The sequence below is a fragment of the Barbatula barbatula genome (assembly GCF_947034865.1).
Source record: "Barbatula barbatula genome assembly, chromosome: 17".
NCBI classification, from domain to species: Eukaryota; Metazoa; Chordata; class Actinopteri; order Cypriniformes; family Nemacheilidae; genus Barbatula; species Barbatula barbatula.
In genome coordinates this window covers 12,697,669-12,724,122 of record NC_136780.1, presented here as the reverse complement: position 1 = coordinate 12,724,122, position 26,454 = coordinate 12,697,669, and the positions used below count along the sequence as shown (strand labels likewise).

Below are 26,454 nucleotides of genomic sequence, written 5' to 3'. Positions count from 1 at the left end.
TCCAATAATATTTAGGCTGATGTTTTATTTGATTGACTTTGATTAACAGAAATGTTTTAGTCGTATTAGTTCACAATAATTCTCCAAAAAAAACGGAGTTATTTTTTTACAAATTATAAAAACGTTAATTAAAACGAAATGTAAAAGATTTGTATTGTTAGATTAACAATAAAAACCTTATGTTTTCAAAAGGTCATGGGAATGTTAGCAAAACCGTAGATATTTTTGAAAGCTGGGAGCACACAAACAATGTTAAATCATATGATATAGTTTTGACAGGCAGTTACTCGTCTTTTTGTCTCTCAGGTGAGCGTGTCCATGCAGTTTAATGGAAACTCTGGAGTACAAGTGAGGACGCCCAAAAATGTGGCCGACCTGGCAGCCTATTCAAATCTACAGATGTACGTCAAGCTTCCTCGTTCCAAACGCAGACGCCGCCAAACCGAACCCTCCAAACCTCAGTTTGTCTTCTATCTCGGAAACAAAGATGTTAGTTAACCTTCTCAAACAAATTGATAACTATAAAAGTGTGTAATGAAATGAAAATATCAACCCTCATGTTTCTATACCGTACACCTGTAGTCTACTAAAGACTATATGGCAATGATGTTGGAGGGGACAAATCTGCGCTGGTACTTAAACGTGGGAGGAGATACAGCAGATGTTCTAATGCCAAGGAGCGTGAATACAGATTACTTCAACCAACTGGCCCTGGAGAGGTGAGGAACAAGCTTGCCATCATCTTGAGTTTTCTTTTAATCTACTGAGCTTTCTTATGTTTTGTCGAAAATATCTACTCTTATATATTGTGTGAATGCAGGACTCTTCAGTACGGTCAGATTGCAATGGCCACTGATTCAGAAGGCACAGATATATTTAAGAAAAGCTTGGTAGCTGGTGGAGAAAATGGCCTGCTCAATTTACCAGCCGAGGAGACCGTGTTTTATGTCGGCGGTTACCCCAGCACATTTCAAGTAAGTTATGAAGTGATTTTCATTCAGTGGATTTCTTATCAATTGTGTTGATTTGAACATTTGTGATGAAAAACGTCAACATGTAAACCAATTGATGTCATACCATTAAAACTGTATCTGGAGACCAGTGTAGTAACGCTCATATATGCAAATATGTTTTTTGCATTCCTCTCTCACACGTGCAGCCTCCAGCGGGTTTGAACGTGCCGTCCACGAGCTTCTTCAAAGGATGCGTTGAGTTGCTGAGTCTGAATGAAGAGCTCATCAGTCTCTATAACTTTGAGGAATCGTTTCAGATGAACACCACAACTGACTTGCCATGTTCGAGGTGAGAGAGGGAATAACCTGTTTAAATCATACAACCTGCATGAAGTAATCTATGGCGTAGTGTTCTTTTTAATTTTGTACAAATGTTTGGTAGTCAGTATTCAATATATTAAATGGTCTCCAGTTTATGTTCTGTGTCAGTTATTAATAGTAACTCGAACTAATTTCCAAATACCTTTTCATAAAACAACCCAAGTTTGTCTAGAAACCAAGAACTGCATCATCTGTAGTGTCTCATTATCTTGCTTAACCTGCATTATGTGTGACAGTGCTTGTTATAATTCCTCACATGTATTAAAACAGGAGGAGGCCTGTAAACACACCAGAATGGGTTGTTGACGGTGTGTATTTTGATGGTTCGGGTTATGTTGAAGTTGAGTTCCAGACTCAGAAAGACGATCGGATGTTCGAGCAGCATGTCAAACTCATCTCGCAGGATGGAATTCTGATGTTGTTCCACAGAGGGGTGAGCCAGCGACCATCATTACTGACGTTTTGAAATATATTACAGCGTGTTCATGTGTTTGGTCCTTGTGAATTTCTTCTCAGGATAAATTTGTGTGCGTGGCCATGCATGAAGGTCTTCTTAAGGTCTTCTATAATGTTGAGGGAACACTATCAAGTACCTCCGATGATTTGTCTAAAAAAGCAATTGCTGACGCTCAGTCGAAGTTTGTAAGTCACATTCCAGTACATTAATGACAAAAATTAAACATTTCATTGTTGTGAGATAATAATTATTATACTTTTATATTTGTATAAAATGACATGTCGTTATCAAAAACATTTTAACCTGGGTTCGGCGAAATGAATTTTATTAAATGTAATTTACTCTTTGTGTTTTGTAGCTGGATGTTATCTTTCGACTCGGCAACGATGAAATGATGGTGAGGGTAGGCCGTAAGTTGGTCTACAGCATTTCAAGCAAAGAACTTAACTTCACACATAGCTACTTCCTGGGTGGCGTACCCGAGGATCGGATGCCTGAGAGGTAACCATGGCAACAGTTCTATTAAGAAGTCATAAGAAGCCACTATTTTTATACCATAAAATGGCGTAGAATAGTGCGTAAGTGCACGATATGGGACGCACCTATATCCAAGGGCTGCTGCTTGAGCTGTTTTTGTTAAAACTCTGCTTGTTTTATTGCAGTCTGAAGAGTGTGTTTCCTAAGAGTGGCTCCATAAAGGGCTGCATGAGATACATCAAGTCCATGAGGAGCTTCGTTCAGATAAAGACCATGAAGAGTATAGGAATCAGCTACGGTTGTCCTGAAGATCTCCTGGTGAGAACACATTTCCAAAAAACCCTCTTGTTCATGACTTATTTTCTTAATATGTCATTCTATTTAACTTCATATATGAAAATGTATCCCTTTATGTCTTTATATGGGACCTGACTTAAACCAAAAATGTTTAATTATATAACTAAATATGACCACTAGAGGTTTTTTTTATGAACTCTTCTGGTTCTAATGTCAGTACATTTAAATCATTTTCAAATAATTTCATTGAGGTTTTTTTTGTAAGACAATAAACAAAATACATGTGGTGAAAGTCACAAACTACGATTTAAAAACATTTGTGTGTATGTGCTTCAGTTTACCCGTGAAGCCTTTTTCGCTGGTGAAGGTTATCTGGGCTTAAAACTGGACAATGTCCCAGATGTCCCAGACAACTTCTACGCTGGTATCGGCTTCAGAACAGATCAGCAGAACGGCCTCATGTTCTACCATCAAGGCCAGGTACAAACTCACAATTACAAATACTTGGAGTGTATTGAGTTTATGAGTATATATCATGTAGTTTTGTGATTTCTGTTTGAAACAGCAGACTGTTCTTATTGTGTGTGTTTGTTTTCTTCAGAGTGCTGTGTGTCAGGTGCTCTTAAAGAACGGTCATATAGTGATCAGTGCTGGTAAAAATGAGGTCAGGTCACAGAAGACATACAATGATGACAATAGTCACTATGTGGCTTTCTACAGCAACACAACTGGGTATGTTGCTGCTGCTTGTGTCTAAATGTTTAGCGTAGTAAGTCTATATTTAACCATATTATCCATCATTTTTATATTTTAGTTATGAGAACAAGTACGACTTGCAACTGCTAGTACACACTACACACATGCTGGGGTTAAAATTTGAGTTGTTGAGTTGTTGAGTTGAGTTGTTGGGTTGGTTTGGTTTAGATTAGATTAGATTACAATAGAATAGAATAGAATAACAAATACATTGAATTAACAATTACATTAAAATACATTTAAAAGCATTTTTTTTCTCTAAGAATAAAATCATTTATTCGAATTGTTAATAAAAACAATAAAATTGTGTTTGTGTACAGTTTTTTGACAATGCATTGCTTCGTTTAGGTTGTACATTTATATAGACGATGTGCATGAGCTTGGAGAAGAAACTGGCACTGAGGTCACCAGCAGGGTGGCGCTGCAATCTACTACTTATTTGGGTGGCACACCTGAATCAAACGGCCTCACCAATCTCACCGGCTGCATCAGCAACTTCTTCATCAGGAGGTGAGTGATGACATCACAAAATCAGTGAGAAAATGCGGGTTGTTGGAGTCAAAATGCTTACAGAATAAAGAATGAACAAAATGTACGTAATGAGCTGAATGATAAGTGAGGACGACTCTCTGTTGTCTCTTTGTGTTGTAGAAATACTGGAATGCAGAACGTTGTGGATCTGATAAAAGCTCAAGAGGGACACAGATACACATTTGACTGTCCAGCTGCATCACAGCCACTGGAGATACTGGATTCCCCACAGAAGAAGAATTCAAAGGTACTGTCCTACACATTGAGGTCAATGAGAAATAAACATTAAAATAAAAAAATCTATTTACCTGAATACATATAGATATATATTGTTATACTTATAATGTTTGAATGTATTATGTGTGTGATTAAACAGGTTAATGGAGTTTCCAGAAGTCGTATGGCACATGTGTCGTCCTGTCAGGGTGAGATGCCCATACAGGAAGCCGACGCCTTCCACTTCAGTGACTCATCCCACAGCCACCTGCGCTTTGATGAACTCACTCCAGCGTTTAGCAAAACGTGAGTGTTTCAGTTCTTGTCAAAGAGATGAAAAAAACTGAAGTGTCCATAATCAAGACATTCCCAACAATTCTAAAACTATTGTGCTTTTTCTGTCACGCAGGCCACACGTGTCTCTTGGCATACGTGTGAACTCTTCGAGTGGTTTGATCTTCCACGTGGCGGGAGGGAAGAACCAGAGAACCATGATGCTGTCTGTGTTTGACGGTCATCTAATGCTGCAGGTCAACGGTGGAAAGAGAAAGACCACCATACGCAGCAGAAAAAAATACAATGACGCCCTATGGCACACGGTTCGTGTGTGACTGTTTTTTTGCTAACATTTTTTGTTCCAGACCACTTATTTTTACAATGAATTGTGCAGGCGTTTGTCAAAGTGGAGGGTGACCGGGCCTCTCTGACGGTCGACGGCATCGACGTTCAGAGCAAGAGAGCGTCATCAGGTGGAGGGAGAAACGTGTTTGGAGCTCCGCTTCACATCGGAGGACTTCCATCAAATCATAATGCGGCAACGGTAAACACGGTATTGAGGCCACTATTTCAAAACCAAAGGAGCTTCGTATCAAGGCACCATCCTAACAATAATGAATAGGTGGTTGGCTCTCAGGTATCCGGTGAAATGAAGCGATAATATGAGAATTGCAAAGAAACAGCATTTCAACACTTGATAAAGATAAATTTAATGCGGTCTTAGCAAGGTTTCGTAGGATAATGTTCTTCAACGTTACCATCAGTAGCTCTGGTACTCTAAATATCTGTTATGAGTGGCCGCTCACTTAGGTTTTGGAATGAAGTTTGTCCTTATCTGAAAACATTTACAAGCTCAAAGAGAAGACTTTGCGTGCAAACTTATCTCAAATAAGCCCCTGCTAATGTTTCTTGCAGCCTGGTTTCATTGGCTGTGTGAGGGATGTGAAACTGAATGAGGTGGAGTTACAGAGCCCGTCTCACAGTGTGGGGGTGACACCCTGTTTCCAGCAGCCCCTTCAGCAGCCCGCAGTTTACTTCTCCAGTCACGGAGGATATCTGACCATTGGTGAGTCACCTGCCATTTGACGTCACTTCATTTAACACTGACATTATAGTAGAGGTGCACTGTTAAGATTATCTACAGGGATGTAAAGCACATGAAATGCATCTCTTTATGGTCATGATAGACGAGTCCCTGGTGCTGGATCAGGACCTGGAGATCCTTTTGGAGGTTCGGACAGTTTCTGACTCTGGACTGCTGCTGCACATGGGAGCCAAGAAAAGTCAACAGCTGAGTCTCTTCCTCAATCAGGGCCAGGTGATGCTTTGACACACACAAACATCAGCAGATAGAGAAGATTTAGATTTGTTCTTTATTTGTGTTTGTGAATTGGTCCGTACGCCATTTTCCAACTCTCGATTTCTCACACATACAGGTGACTGTGTTGGTGAGCAGTGGAAGTGGAGAGTTTTCAGTAAGTCTCTCACCAGAGTCACCGATCTGCGATGGACTTTGGCACAGTATTGCAAGTGAGTAGTGATCTTCATTATAATCTATGCAAAAGATGATGTACAGTCGGAGGGCGGTCTTGCTTCGCCATTAAGTTTATTTGGTTTTAATTTCATTCTTTAATCTGTTTATTAACCATAGGATCTTCTGACATTGTCAATGGTTTTGAGACACAGCATTGTGTAATAAATCCTTTATAGCATGTACCGTAGCATTACATCGGAAGTGTTTGATAACATTTCTCACTGTGATTCTATTTTGTGTATTTTAGTTGTGAAGAAGAGTAATGTAATCCAGTTACACGTGGATGCCGCTAGCGAACATGGAGTGGGTCTCAAACAGCTTGTTTCCAACGGAGGCAAAGAGACCGTCTACATGGGAGGCGTGCCAGGTATGAGCCCCCCAGCCATTAAATCTGCTCTTGTCATCGCTGGGACCGTATGTCCATAAACTAAAATGAAATGTCTCATCTTCAGATACCATCGAGGTTCCAGGTCTCCCTTCGGCTCTGCTGTCGTTCCACGGGTGTGTGAGGAAAGCCGAACTGAATCACAGACCCGTCACGCTCTCGAAACCCCTCTCGCTGTTTGGAGCCGTGGGGACTCAGGGATGCCCCGTCTTATAGTTACCCTTAAAAACACACTGACAATATCACATCATCAGGTGGTGGGTTTATTTTATACGGTTTAATTTAAACAACTGCGAAGATATTTATATGCTCATGACACCATGTGGTTTTTGTTGAAGCAAGCACTGTAAGTGCGGTCACTAATTAAGTATACATGTTGTACGCTGTAAGCATGGCTGGTTTTGCTGGCAGAGATCTAAATTCGTATTGTTAAATAATACATTCCATTGATATAATCATAAATATGGACCAGTTGACATTAACAGTGACCACTCACCATGAAATGGGTTTTTATGGTTCTTTATAAACACTGGAGGTCAATTTACTGTGGATATAAACGAACAGTCTGTGAGATACCTCATGTATTTTAAAATTTCATATTGTATTATCGAAAATCACTGGAGTTAAAAACTCTATTTTTGTCACATGATATTTTGTCTGATTCCCTTGAACTATAAATGTTTGTATTGGCAATAAACAATTCCCATAAACATTTACAGAACTTTGATTTTAATTCCATCACACAGACAGGAATGTCATAATCAGTTATTTAATGTTGTTATTTTAGACATACAAAACACTAATTTAATCTGATTACAGGCATACGTTTCAGACTAGAATGTTTCTGACGATTCATATCATAGCGAAAGATGTTTGTTTTTCTGGAAGGTGATTTTAATCTAAGCTCATGTCCTCATCATCGTCCTTTTTGTCTTTTGAATCGCCATTGTCATCTGTTTTCGTATCACTGCCCTCCATTGCCTTGGCAAACGCCTCCACATCTACACATCAGAAGGAAAAGACATGATAAACATCTGAGAATTATCAGGGAAAAAAAAGAATTTCAGACCGCAATTCATATTCTGAACAGCAGGGGCGCTGTATTTACTTGCTAAAAGTTTAAAAGGGAATTGTTTACATTAAGGAGATTTTTGTTTTCATCTTTTATATGGATTTTTTAATTTGCGGTTTTGTTATTTGACAAAATATATTTCCATTTTACAAATAAATGTGCAGCATTTGAAAAATAATAAAGGACACTTGTTTATTTTGACTTCGTCTTAACTCATTTTGTAAAAATAAACCGTAATGTGAATTGCATTGTGAGCTGAGTGAATCGTTACATCCCTAGTTTTGAAACAACTTGACGGTGAGTAAATGTCAGAATTTTCATTTTGGGATGAACTGTTCACTTAAGACATGGCCGGAGGCCATTAAAAGATTTCAAGTTTAGTAGGAATGCACCAAAATGAAAATTCTTGGCGGCAGACGAAATTCTTCTATTTTCTAGCCATTTTTTCACTATTGCATAAACTGAATGATCAACGTGTGCTTTTAATGTTTTGTCTTGCTTTTCAATTTAATTGAACGCAAAATAAAATTTCAAACATCCGTGTAATGCTGAGGCTGACAGACAACCATTTCAGTTCACTTCTCTCTAAACTCTCAAAAGCTGACTGACTGTTCTTTCAGAAGGTGTACAAGGGATGCACAGACATGGCTTGATATTCCAAGTTGTTAAGTACAGGGAACTGTGTGCACGACACACTGTGCGATTATCATAGGATGTCGGGAGTGGCGGTGCTTCAGACTCCAACAATGCTAGTAAGAGCGCTTTCATCTGGAAATTGACTCCTGTGCCGCAGGTCCCTTGTTGTGTCTTTCTCTGACACTTTGAAATACTTCCACACACTGCCGACATGTTTGCTGCACTAAAAAAGCATGCACACGTGTGTCTCTCTCTCTCTCTCTCTCTCTCTCTCTCAGCTTTGGATGCTGCTTGATCGCATCAGACAGCATATTCTGTAAACGTTTCGGAGCATGCTTTTTTTGCTATTTTGGTTGCCAAACATTCGGTACATCCTCTAAAGCTTACCTCCTTTATTAGCCGCATCCACCGCTTCAGAAGGCAGCCCAAACTGATTCATGAGAGGACCGAGCTGCCCAGAGGCCAGTGCACTGCTGAACATACTCATCGCCTGCACACACAAACAGCAGGTTGATCAGAGAGCACAACACATGTAAGAGTTGCTCAGGAGTTTATGAAAGATTTATTTCAGGTTTGCAGTAATTGCAAAGCATAGTGTGCGTGTGTATATATAGTTTACCTGTTGAAACTGTGGAGAGGTCAGTGTGTTCTGGATCTCTTCTGCACTCTGTGGCAGTGATTCTCCTGAGGGGAGGTAAGGCAACAGTCTCTGCTGGACTTCAGAATTGGCAAGAATAGGAGCCATGATATCAGGAGTCAACACACTCGCTAAGTCCACTACAAAGAGAACGACAGAGATACAAGATATTACTTAAGATTGAACGTACCAGCAGGAGGACATAAGTTAGGATCTTTAAAAATCATTGGGGGTGCGATATCTCTGTCCCTCACCTCCTTGACCCTCGGCACCAACGGCAGGCACATTCATGGTGGCTAGAATGCTCTGGAGGTCACTGAGCTGGATGGGCTGTGTGCTGGAAGAGGGACCTGCAGGGATGGAGGGTGTCTGGGCCGCAGGGGTGGTGGGGGTCACCGTAGGAGAGCCGGTGGAGGTAGCAGCAGGGGTTACCGGTGTGGTGGGTGCCTGAGTGGAGCTAATCCGAGCAGCAGATCCAGAGGATGGAGTGGCGGCTGCTGATTGGCTCCGGGAGCTGTGGAGGGTATTTCAAAAAAAGGTTGATAAGAGGCTTTGTTTACATGTATGCATTTATTAGACGCTTTTATCCAAAGCCACTTACAGAGCAGTCAAGCTATACATTGTTTTTTTGTCATCTGACCGAAATCATCAGCATTATGTCATTGTAGTGACATCACATGGTCATCGATAGACAAAACAAACCTAGAGGTGGAGCTGCTGGTAGCAGGACCTCCGCTGCCTAACAGACTAGCCAGACCTGGACCAGCCAGAGCACCCAGTCCCCCTAAACGCACAAAACAAAGGGAATTTTTTTTGAACATTTCATGATGTTTTGAGCTGATCAATATAGTTGTCTCGGACATGTCTGATGGAAAGCCACAACACAACAGACATTGTCAAAATGGTTGTATTTTGAACTGTCAATTTTAACAAATTGACTCAATCACTGATAAATTAAAAAAATAAAGTCCCCGTGAACCGGAAGTTGCGATTGTTTTTACTTCCGTATTTTGATGCATTTCGTAGTGAAATTTTAAATGAGAAAAATAGTGGCCGTGGCTTTAGTCTTTCTCTGCGATTTGAATGGATATATAAAAACAGTTAAAGGGGAGGAGTTAACATATGCTGAAGTGAAGATTATGAGGGCACACTATTTTTAAAAAGAGAATGACCCACATTGAACCATTCACAATAAACGCTGCAATATTTCATGAACAAAAATAGGCATTGTCATTTTTTATTTCACTGGGACTTTAAGTCGACACAAAAAATGAAAACAACATTTATTTGGGTTTAAAAAGCTATTTGTCAGGGAAAAGACATAAATATGAAGATATAAAATAGTGAGAAAGCTCATATATTTGTTGCACAGTCATTCTACATTGTTTCTTTTTGAAATCATGAGCACTGGATATTAAAACAAACTCACCGAGTCCACCCAGTCCTGTTGGTCCAATCAGCTGCATGAGTTGGTTGTGGCTCATATTGCCCAAAAGGTTTTGCAGGCCGCCTTCTATTGAAAATGAACAATATGAGTAATAAGATAATAAAGTGAGCTGGCTAATTTGATGAATATTTTTCTTTAATAACCCACCGCCAAGCGCAGACAGCTCATGACTGCTACCCCCTCCACTACCCAGAGCACCTGGAATGGGTGGGTTATTCAGGTACTCGTTCGCCTTGCGACAGTATTCGTCATCTTTGTCTGTTTTGGGCTCCTTAAAAAGGGAGACAGCCATGTAATCCAGCTCTTATATTCTGGCTAAGCAATTCCGAATGTTGAATGTCAGCCATGACCAAAGCGCCACAGCACGCATCACTCACCTGCATCCAAAAGAAGAGTCTTTTAGATCCAGCCTTGAACTTCAACACAAAAACACGTCCAGTAGTACACTGGCTCACTTTCTTAAACTCGCAGTCGTCCGGAAATATGATCAGATCCTGAAAAAAAAAAACAGCAGGATTGTCAAACCGATGGTGTGAACAAAGACTTTATCAGACTAAGCGGATCCGGAGTCGTTTCAGAATGTCATCTCCACTCACATCCTCCACATTTCCGGTGGTTCTGTCTTTCCAGCAGAAGTGGATGAGCGAGTCATCTGTCTGCTGGATGTAGACGGTGCCCTTGCGCTTATCTGGGGTCACAGTGCTGCCCTTCATGGTCATTTTACCGGCCCGAAACTCGACCAGATATTTACTGGACGAGCTGCGGGAGCCGGACACCAGACTGGGAAACAGAGCTCCAGACGACATCTTCACTCCTGGACAGACAGAATCAGAAAAAGCACCTTATTGCCAAGTGTGCTTGCAAGTACAGAAACATCTATTTGCTACTACTAACAACTGACGAATAAAGAGTAAACAAATAATAGTATACAAAGTATACAAATAAAACAAAAATAACTATAAAGGAACAATGCATTCTGTGTTCGTAAATACATTAAACGACAAATGAAAAGAATATAACCAATTGAAACTAAAATACAATAGACACAACAGAAAGATTAGAGAAAGAAGATGATAGATAGATAGATAGATAGATAGATAGATAGATAGATAGATAGATAGATAGATAGATAGATAGATAGATAGATAGGAGACGCAGAATATAAATATAACAAAAAATAAGAGACATCAAATATCGAAATAATATAAGCTAAAGTTTATTCTATAAATAAAGATGTCGACGCTGTATTGAACAACATGAACGCGCAGCAGTTACGCAGCAAGATCTGTTAGCCTTTCAGCTAGCTATAGTTTGAATGACGTTTGTGCATATTTGAATTAACACATATTATCCGATTGTGTAATATTACCCAAACTGTCACACTGAATATGCGAACATACATTTACACTGACGTTACATGGTTTTAAAACACGCTACAGTCTATTAGCATTAGCTGCCATTTAAACAACACCAGCTCACCGATGACTGTGCATTTATGTGCACGTGTTTATTTCAACTATACATGTCCCGTATATATCATATAGAATCGTATTGTTATAAAGGTGAATCATACCGGTGGTTAAGTTAAGTCTTGCGTAGGTTAGAGGAGCAAAAACGCGATTTGATGGACGTGAACTGGACACTGGCGCAAACAGCCTAGTGAAAAGTGGCGATTCACTTCCGGTATCCGCCCAACCGTGTTCCTATTGGTCACTTTTCGAACAGTATTTATCGGTTGAATAATATGTCGTTCTTCTGTTGTGTCCTGTCAAGTCTTTTTTATACTTTGATATTGATTTGAACTTTTATTCTGTAAAAGCATCTTCTTTCCGAGAGGTACCATGTTGTGTCAAGTCTTTTTTTCTATGTAAACAATTCAGAGATGACAATAACGAAATACAACTTTGCACGCGCTACAATAAACTGTGTCACGTTGTGTCTGCGTAGAAAGATCGATGTATGACATCACAGTACTACGAGAGCGAATAGAAATCAAGCACAGGCCTTCATGTATTTATATAACTTTGCTTATTATATATCAAAAATGTTATTTGTATTTACTTTATTTTTTTCCTTTGTATATCCACGTTAACACTACATGATTTGCTCATAATATTCTTATTTAATAAAGAAAAAGCAAACACAGCTCTCGCCATACTGGAACGCGACAGTGTAACATATGTTCAACAAACGAAAATAAACGAGTTGTTCCTGCATTACAAATGTTAAACAATTAACAATCTGTTTAAATAATCTAATAAAAGTATAGGAGACAAATAAAACGTACTTCTTTTGTACGTTAGCATGCTCATGCATCAGTGCGCATGGGCAATTCCGTGAAAATGTCAAGGTTTATTACTTTACTAACAGCACAAGTATTAACATTTGGTGGTTAAAATACCCATCTCTTCTAGTTTATAAAGGTTTTGTTTTATTTTTACTCCAATTCAAAGGCAGTTATGCCATTTTCAGGATTGTCACATCCAAGTCTATTCCTCATAAATGGGTACACGGGATTCAAATAAACAAAGTAGTTCTCTGAAGAGACATCCCTTCTACATTCGATGTGGAATAATTGCTTCAGGTTGGTCCAGTAGCCTGTGATTCACAGAAATCCTACTAAGACTCCTACAAAGTTTGTTGTTTCACAAAAACTGTCCTTTTTTGTCACATCCATAACATATCTTAGTTTAGTTTTAAAATAGAACACTTGTGCATAGACTGATATTTTTATGATGTTTAAACTCTACCAACAAGGGTTCAGTAAAATTTAAACAAATGTTTAAGTATGTTGGTAACAAATAGATTGCATTAGGATGATTCATGTCACATCCATGGGAAGTTATATAACAAAAAGATCCTAATAAATGCACATTTAATATTTCAATAGTTTAAAATATTCAGGCTAATTTTTTAATAATAATAATTTCTCACCAAAATGTAATCCCATAAATTCTAATGTTTTAGTCGTAAAATTACCATTTGACATGGTTAAGAAATGTTAATACTATCAAATAAATCATTGCACAAAACAAGGAGCTGCTTGCTATCTGTGGAACATACAGACAATAAAGATACGATAGCGCAATGCTTAGTTGTTGTAAAAGCGAAATGAGAGACACAAGGCTGCATAAAAATAAAATCTATATTTTAATTAGAACATTAGTTTTATAACGCTAGTATTCAAATAATAAAACACACATACAACGAAAGAGCAGACACATAAAGGACACAAACCAAGTAGTGTAAATGTTGTGTGTATCAAACAAATGGCTACTAGTTTTAACATTGTTTAGATACTCACTCAGACGAGCGAAAATGTTTGAAAAATAAAATAAAATGTCCAACAAGTTTTAAAAATACCCTCAACACTAAGCAGGGAAAAGCCACAACAATTTGAGAGTGAAGCAGATGTTTGTAAAGTCAGGCACTGTGGAAAAGCAAACACATCTGTGTAACTGGAACTGCTAGAGCATCACTATACATCAAACCCTGCTTATCAGAGTCAATTGTCTACACATTACATCCCTGAATGAAGGAATAAACTATTTTGTAGTCTGAAATGGAATGTTATTAGATTGTAAAAGATCTTTCAAAGCAAAAACAGCAGAAAAGGAGCAGAACGCAGGTAAGTGAACAAAATTACTTACAGAATTTCGTACTTTACAGTTACTGTACTTTACAGCTGCCATTCTGTACACATCATGTTTATGAAGCCTGAACTATTCAAACACGAATGAGGGATTTTAGGTGTTTAATGGGCTGCATAGATTTTGTGTTCTTAAACATTTGTAGACAAGTACACTGTGATTTAGGAAAGTGAAAATTGGTGCAAATGCTGACTGATATATAACTCGTGTCTTTACATATAAAAACCTAGACAGTGCTTGAGGAATAACAGCGACAAATACATCAGACAATGTGAAACAAGAAAATGTGCATTATGTCAATGAACTGTGTTTTGTGACTATTTGTTAATTATTAAACAACGATAAATGGCAATACAAACAGCTCCCATGAGTCTCTGTTGTGGTAATGGGTGCATTAGCACATAGTGGAAGGAAACAATGAAAGCGAGAAAACTATTTTTAAAACTCTTTAGGATAATTCATTAACGATGAAGGTATTTTTCATTCAATTTTGAGGTCTGACATTTGAAAAAGCAAAACACTGTACCAATTGCAAACAAAGTCTATCACTTTTTACACGAATCGCCTCATCGCACGCATAAACACAAAAGTGTTTGTTAAACATTATTACTTTTATTTTGTTAATGCTGGATCACCTTCACGCTCTCTCTAACTCTCTACATAAAGGTAGTCTTTTGTGGCTCAGTGCTAGCAAAGCTCAACAAATCTGGATTAAGTTGTTTTATTTGGTTCTCATGGCCAAAGAAGTTTAGAGTCACCTGTAGCGCCCACACTGGCACATGGAGTGATGCCATGAGATATAACAGTGCATGACTGAGCTTCAAGAACACTGCTATGGAAAAAGAGACTTTTTACATTCAGAAACGACTTCTACATTCTCTCGCCCTCTTATGCTACTTTCCTCCTCTGATAAACTTACAGGGTTGATGGGACATGAATAAATATGCTTCCAGAAATCAAACGGTCAAAGGTCATCTATTTCATTCCCAGAAAAGGAATAACCCGACCAATTAAATGAGCAAAGACATAAATGAACTGATTATGGAAAAAAAACCTGTGATCCTCTGGTGCATCGGAGAACAATATGAATTTGGGTAACCGGATGCTGAGCAAAATGAGATGAGCACTAAGGGTGAACTATCCCTACAATATGCTGTTGAGTAAAGAAGGATGCTGTAGTTGGGGTGAGAAGGGAAGGTGGTCACTGAAGCTTGTCATCAGTAGATATCAGGACAGTCTGTGTATTTCCTATCAAAATATCGCCCGGTGTAAAGCCAGTCCTGTGATCCTGTGTATGGGTTTGTGCCTGGCTGAAACCACCTTCGGACAATCAGAGAGGTAACAGAGGTTAAAACATGTCATATGAACACAGGCAAACAGACACAAATGCAACTTTTGATTCAGTTTATGCGCATTACGTTATTTACCTAGTGGACCACTCGCCACCATCTTTGTCCCGTTCTTTACGAGCTGTTCTCTGTTTCTCCTCCAGTCTCTCCTTTTCAGTGCTGGCTTCATCTACACAAACACATAAAAGCTGTATGAAATCAAATTTAACATTGTTTTCAGGAATATTTTGCCGGCTTGTTTTCATCCCAATATTAAACTCCTTTAGTTGTTAAAGGTTATTTTAGAATGTTAGCAACTGAGATTTCTGGGGTTGTCAAAAATGGTAGTCAAAGGTGCCCCAGAACTGTTTGTTTTTCTAAATACTAAAAAATATCTTCCTTTGTGTTTGACAGAACGAAACATAAATACAATATTTTTTCTACTATGGTAATCAATGTCGCCCCAGAAATCTCAGTTCCTAAAATGATTCCAAACATCTTTCTTTGTGTTCCACAGAACAAAAAAATGTACACACGTGTGTCCAACTGAAGTATGATTAATTCATGACAGAATGTTCATTTTTGGGTGGACATTCCTTTAAGGAACCAATGGGAAGTTTGTTGAAGCTTGTTGACACCTACAGGCCTGGATGAAAGATGTTTGTGCATACTGATGTCTTTTGTGCGTATTAAACAGCAGGGGGCGATGGAAGGCAGATTTAGGGTTCGAAAAAATTATTATTACCCATGTTGCCATTCTCCATGGCTCTGATATCAGGCCGTAGGCGGCAATCTGTTGGTGCCAGCAATCCCTCCATGCCAGGCTCCATCTCGTTGAGCGTCATAGCTAAATTTGTGAAGTTATACATCTAAAAGTAAATGAAGGGACATTATCAGAAATCTGAATTTGGAATGATCAATTTATGTCTAGGCTTGGTATGTGTATGTGTGTATACCTCCACTGAATAAGACGGTCGAGGTGATATTCTCCACAGTAACGTGCTACCAGGAACAACAGCCACAGTCTCTTGCACATCAGGCATCTCATCAGCATCCTCGTTGACAGACCCTTCTGTCTCCTCCTTAGTCAACACAGAGTCAAAACAACCAGGCATTATATACAGTCTAGCCGGTCACTATAGTGAGATAAATCACAGAAATGAAAATCCGCTCACATTCACATAGAGTGTGCACAACAGAATATAGACAAACTGAATGAATCACTCCTCCAAAACGACACACATTCACAGAAAAAAAGCAAATGTCGGAAGTATGAGAACACACCCACATGTGCTGCTCTGATCCTGTTCTCTGGACTCCTACACACAACTCTACTGTACACACATTAGCACATATCTAAGCTACACACGCCAATACAAACAATCCAGACCACTTGAACACACTATTATTCTCTACAGCAAGAAAGACATTAACTACATAGCCAAAGGATGTGGACATCCCCTTTAATTGATGGGTTTGGTTACTGAAGTAAAGACCACACTTGCTTCACCTTGTCGAGGGTGAGTTAATGATGACAGAGTTTACATTTTCGGGTCACTTATTCATTTAATGTGCATGCGGTTTTCCTCCTCACCGGTTTCTGTTTTTTAGTGTCTGTCGTTCCTTTCTTATCGAGCTTACGGTGGGCGTCGTACACCTGTGGGTCCACACTCCACATACACTCTGTCCATTTTCCATAGATCACACAGCGCTTCTTCTTACTGCACATAGATAACAAGCACACATCAAAGAACATTTCATTATTTATTACAATAAAAGCAGATATTTAAATAAAAGAAAATATCAAATAAACAGTGCGGCTAATGACATACTGTAGTACTGTTCAGGAATGTGTAGCATGTGGCTGTAAGGCATCAGCTAGCAGGTTTGTAGGCAAGTATTTAACACTACCAAAGTTAATACAACATATTTCGGTCAAAAACACTTTTTACGTAAAACACGTGACTTAAATATGACTGAAATAATCTATTATCAAAACAATCATGAGTTGCAACCTGGGGTCTGACCAAAAACCAAGTATGCCACCCATTTGGTGTTTTTGCAATTGAAACTATACATCTTTATGTATCATGTCATTTTGCTTCCAAGCGGTAGAATGGGCGTTGGTTGTTTTTTTGAAGCACCAAAAAGTGCATCCATCGATCAAACAACTGTTGTACGTTCCGGTGACGAACGCTGCATTTTTCGTTTTCAGCCAATCGGATTGCGTCTTATCTGGCACGCGATTTCATCACTGTCATTTGTCGGAAGAGTAAGCCTTTCTGAATTCTCTAAAGTGCATTATCATCAACTAGCTGAGAATATGAATGATGCATCTATACTTGTTAGAGAACATGATTTAACGTCAGAAAAATTAGGTACCATGAGGTCAAGGTGTCATGAGCTCACCTCTTGTCCTGAATGTAACCTTCAACTCTGTGCAGCTCTTTCCCAAACAACCCACAGGGTTTAAAGTTCAGAACACACTTCTCTCCAGTACTAGCGCAGAAAAAGAGCAGACAAACAATAAGAGTCAATACAAAAAGAAATCTAAACAGTACAAACATGTGAAATTTTGAACTGATCCGTGGTCAGTCTGACAGTACCTGTGATTGACAATTTCCACAGTGCCGTACTGCTCGATCCACAGTTTACCCAGAATGATATTGTGCACACAACAGAAAGGATTGGTCCATGTATATGCCTCTTTATGCCTGTGAAGACACACAAACACATGCACATGTGAGCAGGCAGTTACCCAGCAACCCCCACAACCGGTCGCTCTGAAATCAGATGTGGACAGCACTGACTCATCCGAGAGTCTCACCCACACAATCAAGAAACTCTTCTTAATAACACCAAGTGAGCTGGTTCTTCTAGATTGACAAGTGAAACCTAGCAAGTTTAGCTGGGTTAGATTCAAGGTCATGACTTCAACTCAAAATTGTACAAAGAACATAAAATAATAATAAAAATCCACACATGCAGTTCAACTCACTTGAATAACTCTAGCGTGATGGTTCCTTTAGGTTCGGCCTCCACGCTCTTGCCCCAAAACTTGAGTTTTGGATAGATTGAGCCATGGAACGCAAAGTCACCCGTCAGACTCTCCGCATGGAACGCGCTGATGGGCGGATGGTGACTCGCCTGTTCCGAGATCAGTCTGAAACCCTGATCATCTCTGTATGAAAGAACCAAGAACACAGGAAGGAAACGTTAAAGGGGAAGGAGAAGTGAAGTTTCATAAATGATGGGGAACAGTCAACAAGCAATCTTGATCTATGCCACGTTTAACATCCTCAATTCTTATCAGGGTAGATTTAGGCAAACAGTGTGCTGTTGTCTGTACCGTGTAAGTTCGTAGGTCTCTCCTAAAAGGGGGTTAAAAGGTTTGCCAGTTCTGTCCCACTGAGAGGCGACTGCAGACACGGCGAAGGCAGCTACCGCCTTTGGAGAAAAGAAGTGTTTGATTAGGGGTTAACTTACAATTGCGCATAAAAAATGAAAAGGAATGGTGATATATATGGTGGTACCTGCATCCTCTCTATAGAGTCGGACTGCTCGCAGGCTTTCTGGATGAGGTATGTGTGCTCCATGTACTCAGAGATTCTCTGTAGAAAGCTCAGAGGCTCATTGAAGACGATGGGCATGGTGATCTTGGAGAGTTCCTAAAGCACATCACCACAAAAACAGTCTGAGCGGGACCAACGGCACAACAACTTTAGGCAGAGCTTAACACATTCAACATTGTTTTGTCAATAAAACCTGTCCTTACCAGTCCAATACATTTCTTGAGGATGCTCCATATGCTAAAATCATTTCTGGAGAACATGGGGGCAGGAAGACACGACCTGATGGGCAAAGAAAGGACATTTTTTTAGAAGCACAAACATACGTCAGCCCAAAGTAAACATGCAGTACTACGTATGTACAGATTATGCATGAGGAAAAATGTATTATTAAACAAAACAAATGAATGAGAGCAAGACAAAGAAAGATAGAATGAGAAGGATTAGAGGAGAGACAAAAAGAAAAAGGAGGACATTGATCAGCGCTCTGAAATCTGGCCATACCTGCGTTTCTTGATTCCATTCTCCTGAGGAACCACGCCATTGTTCTTCTTAGCGCCGTCAAACACTACTGCGTCTTTAAAACTGCCTTCTGATGTGCCCTCACAAGACTCATCTGAATCCAAGCCTGATATACACAACAAACTAAATGTTAACTTGTTTTCTGTAGTCAATGTTTTAAAATAAAAGGAGTTGTCAACATTTTGCCTTTTGTTTCAGGCACAGAAAACTGGATATTATTATTAAGATGATGTATATCGGTCAATATATCGGTTATCGGTTTCCTATGTTAAAGGTGTCATGGATGAAAGAAATCAATTTTAACCCAAGCTTTTGTTGTATAAAAGTTCATCAGTTCTGACACCTACAGGATGTTCGTTTGAATACGTAGACGTCCTTGTTACTGAAAATAAAACTTTTATTGACACCAGGCCCTGCGAACGCCAGGTCCGGTAATGTACCTTTCATTGACGTCATTAGCCAGGTTTCCATTCCAGATTGCCGCACAATTTAAGCGATGTTTTCTACGTGTCGATTGAAGCAATATAGCCGAATAACTGCGTTTCCATTAAATGATGTTATGCGATCAACGTGTATTTTGATTCTTCACGCGATAAGTTATTCTGGCCGTACTTCTTCTTTGTAAGTTTTATGGCGGTTTGCAAACAAACTGTAGTGCATAGTGCCAACTACTGATGAAATAGTGAAGAGAATGTCTATATTACCTTATATATTTTCATTTTACTTCACTGTTCTTTATAAATCTCCTTACTGCACTCACTCGTTTTCCGGTTTGGACCATCATATAAGATATTACTTAACGGGAATTCCTAACATCCTATATGTTCTGCTAAACATTGCGAATGATCATGTGACTTTTTTATACGCCACTTGACTTGTAAATACGAAAAAAAGTGTTTCCATTGCAGTTTTGCGAAATATGCCTTTACCGTATAGCCTTAAATAGCCTATTACTTATTGATTTAGGTGTTTTTAAATGTAAAAACCATGCAAACGTCATAAGTAGACCGTGGATAACAGTATACAATTATAAAAAAGGCCAGTTCATGACACCAGGATTAACAGTTATCAGGCAAAATTGACATATCAGTGCATGTCTAAATATTTGTATCAATAATTTTATGACAGCAAATTCTATTATAGGTTTTAATGTAATATATTGTACCACATAATATGAGCAACTCAGGTGCCTGGTACATTGACCTGCCAAAGTCCTTTTCACCTTGTTTATTTATTATTTATTGTTTGTTTTAGTCTCATTTCATCTCAGCAATGACAGGAGCCATCAGACCGTATGAACAATACATAATTGAAGCCATCAACAGAGGTAAGCCAACACCGGGCCAGCGTCCCGTGTCACGGCCGCTCTGCTATAACAAACACACAGCCAGGGCCAAAGTAAACAGTGTCCAAAACAATCACAATGGGGGCCGAATGATATTGTCCATAAAACACAGCTCTTTAATGCTGCCCGACTTCTGAGCTACTGCTGAGTGTTTTCGTGAGATCCAGATCTCTGGACACACTTGAGTAACTGAAGAGACAAGCAGCTCCACAAACACAACTGACGGGTCATAAGTCAGCCAGCAATTGTTAACTGTTGGCCAATCAAAGGCAAATGCAAAAACATGCATCCAGAAAAGCCCAAAACCTGGGCATAAACATTATGGCTATCCCAGAATGAGCCTTGATGACTTTCCTGTGGCATGTGAAAAGGTTCATCCCCTCACCTGTGATGGCATCATAGAACTCGTCCTCTTTGTTCATTGTGGAGAATGGGCTGTCGGCACGGGGTCTCTAGAACATGGTCTCCTTTGCTTTTCTAATCTCAGATTTCCAGTAAATCTCCTAAACACAGTGATACCTGTGGAGAGAAAAACACAACATTTTGACCAGAACCTCCTATAGGCCTATACTCAACACAGACATGCATTACAAGAGTCCATCAGAAACCTGCCATACATGTAAAAAAGTCCCAGGAGTCACTTGTTAGCACCTAACTTCATTCATGCACTCATTCATTTGTCATGTTTCACTGAAACTGGCAAGCTGCTCCCATGGGTGGAGTCATTTGTGGGTATCCACCCATTGGCTTTCACAGATCTGATAAAAGAATGAACTTTGGACTCAGTTTTTGTCCAGGGCTGACAGTCAGGCTTACGTACCGTGACGTACATGGCCCACAGAATGGTCTTACCTGGTTCAAGAGAAGACCTGAGGGAATGCTTTTAGCATAATTAAAGGTTTATAAGAAAGCTTCCTGAAATGGTATCTCTTTAGTGAGTCACTACCATTTTGTTCTTCAAGGTCTACCACACTCCAAAAACAGCCAAAGAATAACCTACCAAAGAAAGGTGTTAGAGTCCCAGGACAATACAGTATGATACCGTACATTACAGCCTGATGTCCAGTACCAGCAGATCACAAAAGACTTTTAAGAAAGCGATTAAAGCAATTTAGACACAAATTATCCACAAAAATGCTATATTAAAGATATACAGTAGTTCACCCAAAACTAATTTTGTCATTTTTTAAGTGTTGTTAAAACGTCTATGAATTTCTCTGCAAATCACAAAGAAGATATATGTCTCTGTAGTTTTGTATCCATATCAGTCAATGGGGCCCAGTTTTGTTTGGTTATCAACCTTCTTCAAAATATATTTTGTGTTCTGCAGAAGAAATAAGGTCATAAATGATGTAAATAATAAAATTGTTTTCATTTTTCAGGTGACGTAACAAATCTTGTACAGTTTGTGCAATGTATCAGACGATCAACCTCCGACAGAGGCACCAATATATCGGGACAAAATGATTGTTTATCACATATTGTGGACCGATAAGCAACCGCACATCTAAGCCCCACCAGCCAAACCAGACTAGCACACTAACATTTTAGTGTCAGGATTTCCATAGGCAAGCAATAAAATCTTGCTGTCCTATCAACACACGTGGTTGAATGTATCAACTCATTGTATGTTCAGCACAAAATTCACATCTTTTTAAAACCCTTTTGAAAAGATCTAATGGGTTCCTGATGACCCAGAATCATGTGACACTTTGTGTTCCTCAGCGTGAGGTTTCTATTGGTCTTAAAGGGCAAATGTGACGGGTCAAGCCACAAGGACGACTCATGAGAACATCAACGATCATGGTCGTAAAACAATTTAACATTTAACGTTTGAGAACCGCAGGCGGTTGGGTTTCAAAGCAAAAAGGAGACGTTAGAATGTGGGATGTCCTTTTAAACATGCAGTGCAGACTGTTAATGGCAAAATAAGCAAAGGGTTGAAGAAACAGGCAGGGCCTCCTGAAATCATAGAGTTCATGTTTACCTGATCGACTCATTCTGATATATTTTCTCAAATGCACTTTCACCTACTTGGGGAAAAGTCTACAATCAGTTGAAATGTAAAAACATTTCCATCCTCCTGAGAGACACTAAGAAAAGGCTGCCAAACTGGCTATTTAGAGAATTATGGCACTAAATTGTCTGTTTTAAGGATTTGACAATATAACTGTTAATGACAAATAATGTGTTAAATGAAGAAAATGTATACTTAGAAATGTGAAAATGTTGTAAATAACTAATATTATTTACTGTTGAGTGACCATAACAGAGAAGAGCTCTAAAACTAGATAGGTTCTTGCTGTATAGATGCACAGAGTCTGGAAACAAAACAGACCAACAAAACATACAAAATACAAAGCTTATACAACTCAAATGATGGAGAAATGTCATTTGAATGTAACAGAGAGTGCAGATCAAGGACGATGGATTTAAAATGTAGCAGATACTGAAGATCACCCTTGTCTTCTAAGGATTCACAATAGTTGCACTTTGTTTAAATAATTGCGATGAGATTATCATCCATCACATGACAACCAGCCATACAAATGATCCAGGATATATTCACAGAAGAGATGCTTATTGCAAATCTCACGCAGGATAGAAAGATGAGTTGCTGTGTAAATGCTGTCATCATTAACTCACCCTCGGGTTGTTTCAAACCTGTATAAATGTATTTGTTTCAATGAACACAGAGAAAGATATTTGAAAGAATGTTAGCTATTTTCAGTTCTGGGACGTAATCCACTACCATAGTAGGAAAAATGTTATGCATTTTTTCGTTCTGTTGAACACATAATGACATATTTTGATGAATTTAGAAAAACATGGAGTTCTCGGGCACCTTTGACTACAATTTAATTCTTCCTATGGTAGTCATTGATGTCCCGGAACTGAAAATGAATAACATTCTTCCAAATATCTTTCTTTGTGTTCATCGGGAAAAGGTATATCATTTATACAGGTATGAAATTACATGAGCGTGAATACATGATGAAATAGTTTTTGGATATACTGTCCCTTTAAAGGGATGTTTGCATAAAACAGTGACAAGGTAAACACAAACACCCACAAAATTCTACGTAATGAATCACATAGCGCTGCTTTACAATCTCAGTGTTTTGTTCAAACACTTTTGGAATGTCGTCTGTTTGGGAGAGGTGCGATTTACAATTAGTAATGAATCATCAAGTCAAGGTGATGGCTATATAGCTAAAATAATGGCGTTTAAAGAAGTCCTCATATACCCAGTTGTGTTTTCATACAAAACTATGTACTTTGTCACCACACCAGTACTTTATTTTTAAATACAAGATATGTAAATGCTGCTTGGGGTGATGATAGAAATGTGTTGTGCTATCACTCTTTGTTGTGCTTGTCTTTTTGAACACATTGCAAATGAGGACATTTAGTTTAGTCTCAATTTCTTTTAAATAAATCATATAAAATCCATTCACTTAGCTTTAGCTGGGAATAGTTTGTTAATTCCGGGAATATCGCATTTCCTAAATCTCTGAAATATACAACACAGTGAATTTGTTGCATTTCATGCTTTTTTTAAAGATCGCCTATCACAGGCAGTTTCTGACAATCTCATATTAATCTTGAGTGCCTATACAGTAGTATTGCAAAAGTCGTATCTTTGCGGAGTATTTAGTTTGATCAAATGCATACAGCTGTATGATTATTTCTGGAAAACTGCGAGCTGCTACATAGACGTATGACTTAGGTTGAATTACCACGTGCAGCTCCTGTCCGGCACTGGGACTGCGCCATTTATCAGTTGCAGTGCTTTTCCGGAAGAATGGCCAATAAAAGGAATAGGATTCCTTTGACGACACGGGGATCCGGAATTAGAAAAAAACTTTCCAAAACAAGTTGGGAGTGCTTGGGGAGGGTATCAAGTACAGAAATACTACTTCATACGTCCAACTCGTTGACCATGTTAACCTGCCCTTAAATGATGTTCCATGTCTGAACTCAGCAGAACGAAATATACTCCCCGCGTCAAAGGGCCCAGACAGACCTCAATTACATAATGGCTATGGATCGATGATCAAAGGTGTGTTGTAGGCAGACCGAACTTTCCCAAAAAGTTTGCTTTGATGTACTGCAGCAAACTAGCTTGTGTTGGCCAGATGTGGTTCAGAATTTAGTTTGTTCCAGATTTTGTTCGAAGTTGGTTTTTCGATTTCACCTGAACTGCACTGAGGCCACTTCATGATCATCGTTCGCTCCTGTCTCTCTTTCCACACCTGTCTCTTTAATCCTAATTTTCAACAATATTTTGTAACTTAATCTCTTAAGTAATAATTATTACCCTGATAACATCTACATTTTACATTTATGCATTTGGCAGACGCTTTTATCCCATACATCGGTATTTGAGTATGTGCAATCCCTGGAATCAAACCCACGACCTTGCCGTTGCTAGGGCCCTGCTGTAACCACTGAGTTTCATGAAAGCTAAAGTCCTACAAAATACTTCAATTTACTGTACCTTCCACCCTAACCCCACTCCTAAACCAAACCCAAGTAGCCCAAGCTGACAATACTCATTTTAAGTAAGAACATTCTGGCTGATTTAGTCTTAAATCATCATGAGAAACACTTCAAACTTTTACCAAACAAGTCCACATGCACCAATATAAGTGACACCCCTCCGGGATGTGCCCCGATACTCAACAGCACTCGACAGACATGCCTCAAGCTACATAACACCAAAAGAGAGGAAATTACACAATAACCGATCGCCACAACTCCATGTGACGAACTACTTAACATTATTGAACCCCTTTACCTGCCGTACCAAACTACAGTAATAATAATCATCCGTATTATAATCAGATAAAGGCATCGGATGTTGGTGCAATTTAATGCCATAACCAACCCGAGTCAACTAGACAATGCAAATAAGTCAAACATTGGATGAACACACACACACCATTTAATATTCAACGCTTGGAATTCTGACAGCTTTGCAAAACTAGAAGGTTTGAAACAAACTCTTGGCGGTTGTAACTATGACAGTCAATAATTTTCTTTCTTTCATGACAGAATAAGTACAGATACACATCTCAACACTGCATGTATCCAGCAAGTATATATTTGTTACATGCTTGTGTTTGAAGACCCAGGGAGCAACAATGTACTCTTGAAGAGTTTGTTTCCTAAATTAACATTTTTTGAATGTTTATCATGTTTTTATTGTGTTAGTTAAAGATGTATTATGGCTTTTTGTCGAAACAAACCAACTTTGATTGATAATACTTAGGAATGCACACTAAAGAAAACGTATTGATTTTTTTTAAACGCAGTTATTTCATTTTGGAAATGAACCCTTCCCTTGTTAGTGTACGACATGCTAGCGAGGGGATAAAGCAAACACCGCTGCTCGCGGATAATGGGAAGTGTAGAACGAGATGACAGCTGAACGGCTCTAGACAAAAAAAACTCACCGCCGAATTTAACAGAACCGCGCGCTCACACTATATATCCAGAATGATCACATCTATTATAAAACGACCAATCTGATGACACTTGAGATAAACTGAATAAAACCTCTGGATGCGTTAGTAGAGCCGTTTCAGCGCGCCTGTTCGCTTGGATTTCCCAGCAATCGTAGTGTTGATCGCAGCGTTGTGACACAGACAGATCCTTAAACAGATGCTAACATGCTAAAGCAATTTAATGGGCTAAGGCTGACGATTTTAAGTCGGCTGGAAATGCGTTGATGTGTTGCTTTAATGGCTGGTGCGTTCAGTCCCAAGTGTTAGATATTAAAGAAGCAAAGCCTCGTTACCTGCGCTGAGATGTGGATTTGGCTTCTGTCTTGTAGGGATGCTGTTGTTGCTGCTGTTGAGGGCTGATACACAGCCGGAAGAGTGGAGACGGAGGATTTGATTGACGTGTGCCTTGGCCAATTATATTAAGAGAATTCAGTCGCCTGACGGGCTACGTCAGTGCAAGACAAATTGCATTATA

The 26,454-nt window shown here is 39.1% G+C and overlaps 3 protein-coding genes across 7 annotated transcripts in view; 1 reads left to right on the top strand and 2 right to left on the bottom strand.

Moving 5' to 3' along the window:
- lama5 (laminin, alpha 5) overlaps positions 1 to 6,978 on the top strand; it is a 62,573-nt gene extending 55,595 nt beyond the window's left edge. For 2 of the 3 annotated variants that reach the window (XM_079478730.1, XM_079478728.1), the window contains exons 61-80: positions 307 to 489; positions 583 to 719; positions 821 to 974; positions 1,160 to 1,302; positions 1,605 to 1,767; positions 1,851 to 1,976; positions 2,150 to 2,292; positions 2,454 to 2,586; positions 2,902 to 3,045; positions 3,167 to 3,297; positions 3,670 to 3,831; positions 3,973 to 4,099; positions 4,229 to 4,374; positions 4,478 to 4,667; positions 4,739 to 4,897; positions 5,260 to 5,410; positions 5,532 to 5,662; positions 5,781 to 5,874; positions 6,126 to 6,245; positions 6,331 to 6,970. In XM_079478730.1, coding sequence (XP_079334856.1) covers positions 307 to 489; positions 583 to 719; positions 821 to 974; positions 1,160 to 1,302; positions 1,605 to 1,767; positions 1,851 to 1,976; positions 2,150 to 2,292; positions 2,454 to 2,586; positions 2,902 to 3,045; positions 3,167 to 3,297; positions 3,670 to 3,831; positions 3,973 to 4,099; positions 4,229 to 4,374; positions 4,478 to 4,667; positions 4,739 to 4,897; positions 5,260 to 5,410; positions 5,532 to 5,662; positions 5,781 to 5,874; positions 6,126 to 6,245; positions 6,331 to 6,479 — 2,886 coding nt within the window. In that variant the 3' untranslated portion in view covers positions 6,480 to 6,970. Of the gene's footprint in view, positions 1 to 306; positions 490 to 582; positions 720 to 820; positions 975 to 1,159; positions 1,303 to 1,604; positions 1,768 to 1,850; positions 1,977 to 2,149; positions 2,293 to 2,453; positions 2,587 to 2,901; positions 3,046 to 3,166; positions 3,298 to 3,669; positions 3,832 to 3,972; positions 4,100 to 4,228; positions 4,375 to 4,477; positions 4,668 to 4,738; positions 4,898 to 5,259; positions 5,411 to 5,531; positions 5,663 to 5,780; positions 5,875 to 6,125; positions 6,246 to 6,330 lie in introns of all 3 variants that reach the window. The other variant, XM_079478729.1, reaches the window with a different exon arrangement.
- Positions 6,972 to 11,809, bottom strand: adrm1 (ADRM1 26S proteasome ubiquitin receptor). Of its 2 annotated transcripts, none has more exons than XM_079478731.1 (10): positions 11,629 to 11,809; positions 10,652 to 10,869; positions 10,433 to 10,549; positions 10,203 to 10,326; positions 10,038 to 10,121; positions 9,311 to 9,392; positions 8,863 to 9,122; positions 8,591 to 8,748; positions 8,359 to 8,461; positions 6,972 to 7,264 (listed from the first exon to the last, which is right to left on the bottom strand). In XM_079478731.1, the coding sequence occupies exons 2-10, from the start codon at positions 10,859 to 10,861 to the stop codon at positions 7,158 to 7,160; spliced, it is 1,245 nt and encodes a 414-aa protein (XP_079334857.1). In that variant the 5' UTR covers positions 10,862 to 10,869; positions 11,629 to 11,809; the 3' UTR covers positions 6,972 to 7,157. The 2 variants fall into 2 exon arrangements, with proteins under 2 accessions (XP_079334857.1, XP_079334858.1); XM_079478732.1 differs by having other exon boundaries at positions 7,126 to 7,264; positions 10,038 to 10,118; positions 11,629 to 11,753.
- Positions 11,810 to 13,183: 1,374 nt separating this feature from the next.
- Positions 13,184 to 26,368, bottom strand: osbpl2b (oxysterol binding protein-like 2b). 2 transcript variants are annotated; one of them, XM_079478579.1, is made up of 14 exons: positions 26,273 to 26,368; positions 20,855 to 20,988; positions 19,107 to 19,230; positions 18,809 to 18,884; positions 18,567 to 18,701; positions 18,383 to 18,480; positions 18,032 to 18,214; positions 17,640 to 17,747; positions 17,443 to 17,532; positions 16,628 to 16,754; positions 15,990 to 16,115; positions 15,779 to 15,902; positions 15,133 to 15,223; positions 13,184 to 15,025 (listed from the first exon to the last, which is right to left on the bottom strand). In XM_079478579.1, exons 2-14 carry the CDS (start codon positions 20,889 to 20,891, stop codon positions 14,923 to 14,925), a joined length of 1,422 nt encoding a protein of 473 aa, XP_079334705.1. In that variant the 5' UTR covers positions 20,892 to 20,988; positions 26,273 to 26,368; the 3' UTR covers positions 13,184 to 14,922. The 2 variants fall into 2 exon arrangements, with proteins under 2 accessions (XP_079334705.1, XP_079334706.1); XM_079478580.1 differs by lacking the exon at positions 26,273 to 26,368 and adding an exon at positions 21,087 to 21,167.
- Positions 26,369 to 26,454: the final 86 nt, after the last annotated feature.

Excerpts from the sequence above, each read along its gene's own strand:
- adrm1 (XM_079478731.1), bottom strand. The coding sequence starts at position 10,861 with ATGTCGTCTGGAGCTCTGTTTCCCAGTCTGGTGTCCGGCTCCCGCAGC. Across the intron at positions 10,550-10,651 it reads CCACCGGAAATGTGGAGGAT|GATCTGATCATATTTCCGGA; the intron begins GTGAGTGGAGAT and ends TTTTTTTTTCAG. Across the intron at positions 8,749-8,862 it reads TGGTGCCGAGGGTCAAGGAG|TGGACTTAGCGAGTGTGTTG; the intron begins GTGAGGGACAGA and ends TTCTCTTTGTAG.
- osbpl2b (XM_079478579.1), bottom strand. The coding sequence starts at position 20,891 with ATGAACAAAGAGGACGAGTTCTATGATGCCATCACAG. Across the intron at positions 18,702-18,808 it reads TCAAGAAATGTATTGGACTG|GAACTCTCCAAGATCACCAT; the intron begins GTAAGGACAGGT and ends GATGTGCTTTAG. Across the intron at positions 17,533-17,639 it reads GTGGAAATTGTCAATCACAG|TACTGGAGAGAAGTGTGTTC; the intron begins GTACTGTCAGAC and ends TTTCTGCGCTAG.